Genomic DNA, 8,141 nt, shown 5'->3' with positions numbered 1-8,141 from the left:
TTTTAATATATTAAATATTACATAAATATTAACAAAAATATTTAATTATACTATTAATAATAACATATAATTATATATATTAAATTTATATAAATACTTATCATTTTTAAAAAAATATCATAATTTATTATTTAAATATTTTTTAATAATAAAATAAATTTGTAAAATTATATTTTACAGTTTTGAAATAATTTTTAAATTTTCACCTATCCATGGTTTATGCCACAAATAGCATCATGTTTCTATTATCTATGAACTCAAAACATGACGAGTATGGAATTGTGATCTAATTGGGATCATGTTTTTAAACAAACCGCATATTTTCTTCATCTATCTTTTTTAATTAAACAATCTTATTTTTATTAAATAAATAATATTTTACATATTTGTTAAATAAAATAAAATATTTAAAGGGATTTCCTTTTTTTATACATTTTATTTTTTTATTTTATCCTTCGTAATCCTAAAATTAAATAAATTTAAAAATTAATTATTTTAAATCGAAAATTTGAATTTTAAAAGGTTTAGAGAAATTTGAATTTTAAATTTTTTTGAAAAATTTGAAATTGAAAAACAACAAAAAAATTATTTTTTAATTCAAATAATTATTCCCAATAAAAAACCAGTTACACAATAAAATTACATACAATAAAATTTAAAATCTTATTTATTTTTATAATTGTTTTTTACTGTTGTGTATTTTATACAAAGTTTGTTATGGTAGTTATGTTAAATATATTGATTTGTTATACGGTGAATTATATCCTAAATGTTGATTTTGATTGTAGTTTGTTAACACTTAATTGAATCATGTTAATATATAATGTTATTTTCTTTTTTACCGTTGTTTATCTTTTATTGTTTCTTTATGGCTTTTTTTTATGTTATTATTATTAGTAGAAGATTTTACAGTTAATTTAGATTATTTATTGTGAAAATTCAATCAGCAAAATTTTCACAAAATATAAAATTGTGAAGTTGATGTGAATGTAACTACAAGAACACATGATTCTTGACATTCTTAGGAATAACTTGAGCTGGATTTGAAAGGCACTTTACTTTAGAATTGGATCAATGTTCTAAATTCAAGAACTCACCAAAACTAAGCACCAACCAAGACTCATATTGAAGTCCATGTATTGTCAAATTGAATCAAAACAAAAGGAAAGAAGAACAAGAATTAAAACTACACAGAATTAAGAAACTAGCTACTGAACCGAAAAAGAAACAAAGAACAAAGCTGGAAAACAGAATGTAAACGGTAGAAAATGAATTATAATAGTTGAAGATTTGTATTCATTTAGTTTTTTTTTTTAATAGTGAGATTGTTAAAAAAATGAAACAAATTTTTAGAAATTAATTTATAAAAACTTTTAGAACGATTTTCTTAATTTTTAATTTGTTTATTTAATCATTTCTTTTTTTTACTTTTCTCTTCTAAATTATTTTAGTGAAGGGTTATCGAGGTGTTAAGTAGTAAGTTCACAAAAGCATGAGCGAAACACGTAAATCTACAAAAGACATACCAACCTGTGGACATGAGGCTGTATTCTATCCATTTAAATTTCCATTGAAACAGTAATAAATTTAATGCTTTGAGTTTTAAAGTCAAAGAGTAGGAAATGCAACATATTAATTATGTCATATATTAATGTGATCTTAATCAATTTATTTCAATAATATAATAAATGTGTCTTAGTTTTTATTAAAAAAAAATCATTATAAATAAGGTCCTAATTAAGAACCCATAAAAAGAAAAATGAATTAAAGAACTGATGAGGATAACAATACACATTTATTACTTGTATTATATGCCGTTTTTATAAACACTACAAGAAAAACACATATTTGCATGGGTCAAAAACGGACGTAAAACAACAAAAATCGACGCATAAGTGTCGGATTTACGTGGATCACTGCTCCCACGAAAAAATCGTGGACGCAAATGGAAATTAGTGTGGACCAGTGAATGCGACGCATATTGCGTAGGTCAAAAACGGACGTAAAGGCGATGCAATTGCAACGGCTTATGCGTGGGTCAAACTAACGCAATTTATAATGTTGCCCTATGCATCAACTTGGCCGAAATGGAAAAAAAAATTGGTATCAGACTTTGCGTGGGTCAGGCCCACGCAAAAGCCGACGCATGGATTAATTTTCATAAAAAAATAAAATATACGTGGGCCAAAAGCCGACACATAAAGAGGATGAAAAAAAAAATTTATATTTTGTTCTAGCCAATTTAATCTGTAAACAAGAAACAACATCCAAATCACATTCACAAAAATTGGTGTCATTCACACCATATGCAAAATACCAAAATAATTCAAATAGTTAGACAAAATCTTTGATCCATTCAAATATTCAAGATAGATATAAATACTTAAACAAAACTTAAAATTAAAATTGTAGTTTACAAATTTAACTAAAAACACTAAAATTTAAAATGCTAGATAATTCAAAGACATAAAAGAATGTCATTGAATATATAAAGTGAATCCCTTGGTGATGTGATTTATGAAAATCTGTAAAAAATACAAACAATATGAATAAATGATCAGCTTAAGAAAGATGAAATTTAAAAAAAAAATCATCATAATAATATAACAAAAATATATTAAACCAAAAAAAAAATAACATGTTACAAGTTTTATCTCCCATAATTCAGAAATAATAATTTATAAAGTTTAAAGACCAATTCATAAAATTTAGAAGTTTACTAGTTTAAATAATTTTGGACTATGTAAGATGATAATGTGTGTTTGTTTAATGCAACAATGTTTCACTGAAATGTTAGAAGGTATAGAGAAGGATAAGAAAATTCTATTAAGACTCATAACAAATTTTCTTAGTCGTTTTCTTAGTCGTGGAGATAATGTGTTGAGAAGAGTTGCAAAAAAAAGAAGAAAATCATAGCAACATGGATAAAGCTGGAGAGTTTTTACATGAAAAAATTGTTTGTTATTAATTCAGATTTTATTATTATTAATTATGATTTTATTATCCTTAAACTGTTTTACCGTTGTTATTGCATTAATGGTCAGTTTACAGGCCTGTTAGTATTTCTATTTTATAGCTTTCAGTATTTGTAATTTTATTATATATATTATTGAAGTAAATCAAAATAAGAATCAGTTCAACAGTTTTGCAATTTTGTGCAATTACCTTCAATCAGTTTCTACAACCTTTTGCCTTCTCTTATTTCCTTCAATTAGTTCCTACAACTGGTATCAGAGCTAGTCTGTTATCATGAACTCTACCCAATTATCAGTCCTTATCATTAATGGAAAAAATTACAATCTGTTGTGTGTGCAAATGAGAGTGTTGTTTGATTATCATGAGTTATGGGATGTCGTTGAGAGTGGAGTGTCTGCATTAGCTGTTAATGCAACCGAAGCGCAACGAGTAGCGCATCGTGATCAGAAGAAGAAGGACAATAAGGCTTTGTATCTCATCCATCAAGGGATGAATGATGAGACGTTTGAACAGATAGAAGGAGCAACAACTGCAAGTGAGGATTGGACCATTTTGTCAACCAATTATAAAGGTGATGACAAGATCAAGAGGGTGCGTCTTCAAACCCTAAGACGCCAATATGAACTGCTACCGATGGAAACCACAGAGACTATTGATGTCTATATAAATAAAGTTCTTGCCTTGACAAATCAGATGAAAACCAATGGTGAAACACATTCGGAGCAGGAAAAGGTGAAGAAGATTTTGAGATCTTTAACTCCCAGATTGAACATGTTGTTGCCACAATTGAAGAGGCCAATGACATTTCAAAAATGACAGTAAGTTTATTGTCTGGTTCCCTACGAGCGCATGAGCAGCGAATGAATGACAATAATATTGAAAAACCAATTGAACAGGCTTTACAAGCACAAGCCTCAATTGGTAGTTCCTATCATAAACACGGTAATTCACGAGGCAGAGGACGAGGACATGGTGGTAGTTATTCCAGCAAAGGTCGTGGTGGTCAGAATCATGGAGGCGTTGAGCAAAACAACACTGGTTCCAATCACATTCCAAGTTCAAATAACTCTTGGCGCGGAGAGCATGGTCGCGGAAGACGAGGGGAAATTTATAATAAATCAAACGTGGATGCAAATGAGTGCAGATCAAAAGGTGATAATCATACCGCCAATTGTGCTCAAGAAGACACTAATCACGTACAAGAGGAAGAGGATCATGCAATACTAATGGCAATCACATCAAATGAAACACCAAACAATCAGACTTGGTATTTGGATACAGGTTGCACAAATCATATGTGTGGTCAAAAATAGTTGTTTGCAGATTTAGATGACTCATTTCGCACAAAAGTGAAATTCGGTGATGGCAGGTTCGTTCCGGTGACTGAAAAAAGGCGAATTCTTATTACATTGAAGAATGGTGATTACATGTACATCTATGATGTTTTCTATGTACCTGATATGAAAAGTAATATGTTGAGTATGGGACAGTTGGCCGAAAAGAGTTACGTGATGCACATAGTTGAAAATAAATTCTCAATTTCTGATAAAAAAGTTAATTTGATTCTTAAAACCTTTTTATTAAAAAACTGCATGTTTCTAGTAGATATTCATATGGGTGATTTCAAGTGCTTGAATGCAATAGTGAATAATGAATCGTGGTTATGGCATTTACGCTTTGGGCACTTAAATTTTCAGAGTTTGGAAAAACTTTCCAAACAAAATTTAGTGAATGGTTTACCCCATATTCATCACCTTGATCAATTGTGTGAGGCTTGCATTTTTGGAAAGAATCACAGGATACCATTTGTTAAGGAGCCTTGACGTGCAAAATTTCCTTTGGAGCTTGTTCATACAGATGTTTGTGTCCCGATGAACATATCATCAGTTAGAGGTAATAAGTATTTTTTAACCTTTATGGATGATTTTTCAAGGAAAACCTGGATTTATCTATTGAAAAGCAAGGATGAGGTATTCCACTGCTTTAAAATATTTAAAGCATTTGTTGAAAGAGAAAGTGACAGACTAATTAAGATGGTGCGTAGTGATGGAGGGGGTGAGAACAACTCTAATGAGTTCAAGAGGCACTGTGAAGAACTTGGGTTGCAACATAACATAATTTGTCCCTACACACCTCAACACAACGGAGTTTCTGAGAGAAAGAATAGAACAATCATGGACATGGCGAGGAACATGCTTAAAGCGAAAGGTATGCCAAATTATTTTTGGGCTGAGGTCGTAACATGTGCGGTATATTTGATAAATAGATCACTGATAAGTGTCTAATTTCAGTAATATTTCATATTAAAATATAGGCACTTATGAGGATTTATTGCTAATTTACATATAAAATAATTCCTAATTTATGAATTTATACCTTTTTACATTTTTTATGATCTTTATTTGAATAAGAGTATTTTATTCCCAAATTTGGTGTTAATTGCAGATTTCTAAGGAAGATTGGAGATTTGGGTTAAAGATGAATGATTTGAGCTAAAAAGATAAAGATAGAAGGTCCCATAATGGAAAAAGATGCAAAGAAAGATTGGGCCTTTTTTATGTTTTATCATTTAGCCCATTAGCGCGACACAATAAACAACCTAACCCTAGAAATCTAGGATAAATAGAGGGCTAGAGGCTCAACCTTAGGGTGCCAGATCTAACACAAAGATGCTTCTAGATGTTGCAGCTGGCGGCACAATGATGGCTCTTGATGTAGAACAAGCGACAAGGATTATTGTTGCATTGGTGTCAACTGGCTCAAAATAAAATTCTGACACAGCAGATTGGGCAACTGACCGCACAAATGGCTAAATTGCCCCAACAGTTATATGTTGTGCATTCATCTCAAAGCCAGAGTCAATCAATCATGTGTGATTTTTGTGGAGGTGATCATCCTAATGGTCACTGTTGTTATCTGAACAATTCATTTGAAGTTGAGGATTCATCCATGCTTGAAAGAATGAGTAAAGTTGAAGAAGCCCTAACAAAGCTTGTGATAATGGAAGAAAATAGCATGACAACGATCAGGAATATAGAGATCCAAATGGGAAAAGTGGCTAAACAATTTGAAGAAATACAAAGTGGTCAGCTTTCAATTGACAACCAAACCAACCCAAAAGAGCATTGCAATAAGGTAATAGCTGAAAAAGAAGATGAGACTGAGGAGTTAGAGAGAGAAATGAAAAGAAGTGAGGAAGAAAAAATTAAAAATAAGGAGAGAAGTGTTCTTGAAAAAGTTTTATCATATCCTCATCCTCCTTCAAAAACAGAGAAGGACAGAAAATTCTTTGACAAATTGCTCCCTAGGAATTATTTTGCAGGAAATCTGAAGCAAGATTCAACATTTGAGAGATTTCTGAAGAATATATAGGAGCTATATTGAAGAGAGAAATAGAGAGTTGGAGGCTAGATGCAGTGTTATGACTCAAAGGGACTTGCTTCAAAATTCTAAGAACTTAGGAGGTTTTAATCTTCCCGTGTCTATAGGTGCTTTATCTGTGGACAAGGTTGCACTGTATTTAGGCGATTTGGAGGTTCAACCCACCAAGACGCAGTTGGCAAAAAGATCCATCAAAGATCCTTATGGTGTGGTTGAAGATGTTCTTGTAACGAGGAAAAATGCATACAACATGATGCAACAAAGAGAGTTGTCCATCTTGAAATAAACAGGCGTCAAGCTAGATGACGTTAAACGAGCGCTTACTGGGAGGCAACCCAGTCCACATTTTAGTTTTATGTTGTTTTATTACCTTTGCTGATTTTATTTTTAAAAAAAAGTAAATAATAATAATAATAATAAAAAATCCTATATGCCTCCTAATCATTTTGCAGGTTATGTATTTTTGACCTGGGGATAGGTTCTATTATTCAGGGGGGCAGATCCAGCAAACGAAGCAAGACTGTAGATAAAAATTTTAACAAAATGCTGGATGACTTCTTAAGAAGAGAGGATTGAACAAAAATATGGTTTTATCTCTCTAATTATCTTTTCTTTTCAGTTATTTGAATTTTTTTCTTATTTTATTTATTTTATTTTTCGGTTATTTTGTTTTCTGTTTATTTGCTTATTTGTTTGCTTTGTTTTTATTGCTTATTTTGAATAAATTTCCTGTTTTATTAGTTTGGTAATTTTAAGTCTTGAATTATCTTTCTTGACTAAATTTCAGTTTTAATTTATTTGTTTTCTAGTTTATTTTTTTTTCAAATAAAAAAGAACTAGAATATTAATTTTGAATTGTGGAAAAAATAATTTGTGTTTAAATATTAAATAGTGAGATGAATTAGACACAGGTTAGAAAAGAAAATATGATTGAATCCCTATTCAAATGTAGTTAACATTATGATACATGAAAATTTAACAGGATGATTGATTAGGACAGATAATGACAAGACAAAAAGGAATGAGACCATTTAAACCAAGTGAGTGTATGAACCTTAAACAGTTTTGAGAGTTTTCCTGATGAATTGACAGTTGTGGTTGCTTAATTTTTATTTTTGTTGCATCATAAAAGAGCATGAAGATGATTGAGGCATTTGTTTGTGTTAATTAGGAGCCAGGGCCAAAAAGCCAACCTTTATATTAGTATTCCATTTTTTTTTATATCCCCTTTGGGCCAAGAAATTTTTTGTTAATATTGCACCTTAACCTTTATTGATATAATTTCCTACCCTTTAGCATGTCTAAGGAAGGAAAACATAGATGCAATACATATAGAAAAGGGAATGGTTGGTTCTGATTGTGAAAGTTCAAAAAGTTTAAAATAGGAAGAATTTTTTCCTATGATTGAAAAAAAAAAAAACAGAAACAGAAGAAGAAAAAGAAATAGAAAAGAAAGATAGAAAGAAAATGAGGAAAAAGGTGATATCGAAAGAAAGTGGTAATTAGATAACATATATGTTCTCTATAATTGAATTGTAGGTATGTTCTTCTTCTTTAAGATGTGCCTTTTGTTATCTAAGAAAAACCAATATTTTTTGGAAGCCCAACCTCATTACAACCCTGGAAAAGACCTCAAGATTCATGTGTCTAATATGTTTGTGATTTGAAGATGAAATGAAAAGCAACTGTGATTTGTTATGATTTAGTGAAAATAGAGAGAAACACTTACCCGTGAGCATATGAGAAGATATTCCTTGATGAATTGTCATTTATTTGTTTTGATT

At 30.4% G+C, this 8,141-nt stretch overlaps 1 protein-coding gene across 1 annotated transcript; it reads left to right on the top strand.

Annotated features, from left to right (window-relative positions):
* Positions 1 to 3,315: 3,315 nt before the first annotated feature.
* On the top strand, positions 3,316 to 3,792 carry LOC137833387 (uncharacterized). Its single transcript, XM_068641739.1, has one exon. The coding sequence runs from the start codon at positions 3,316 to 3,318 to the stop codon at positions 3,790 to 3,792; it is 477 nt and encodes a 158-aa protein (XP_068497840.1).
* The last annotated feature ends 4,349 nt before the right edge of the window (positions 3,793 to 8,141 follow it).

The sequence above is a fragment of the Phaseolus vulgaris genome, chromosome 6, assembly GCF_000499845.2.
Source record: "Phaseolus vulgaris cultivar G19833 chromosome 6, P. vulgaris v2.0, whole genome shotgun sequence".
NCBI lineage: Eukaryota > Viridiplantae > Streptophyta > Magnoliopsida > Fabales > Fabaceae > Phaseolus > Phaseolus vulgaris.
Note: the sequence above shows the minus strand (reverse complement) of the source record. Positions and strands in the feature narration are given on the sequence as shown.

Bases quoted from the DNA above. Each gene is read 5' to 3' on its own strand.
- LOC137833387 (XM_068641739.1), top strand. From the start codon at position 3,316: ATGAGAGTGTTGTTTGATTATCATGAGTTATGGGATGTCGTTGAGAGT.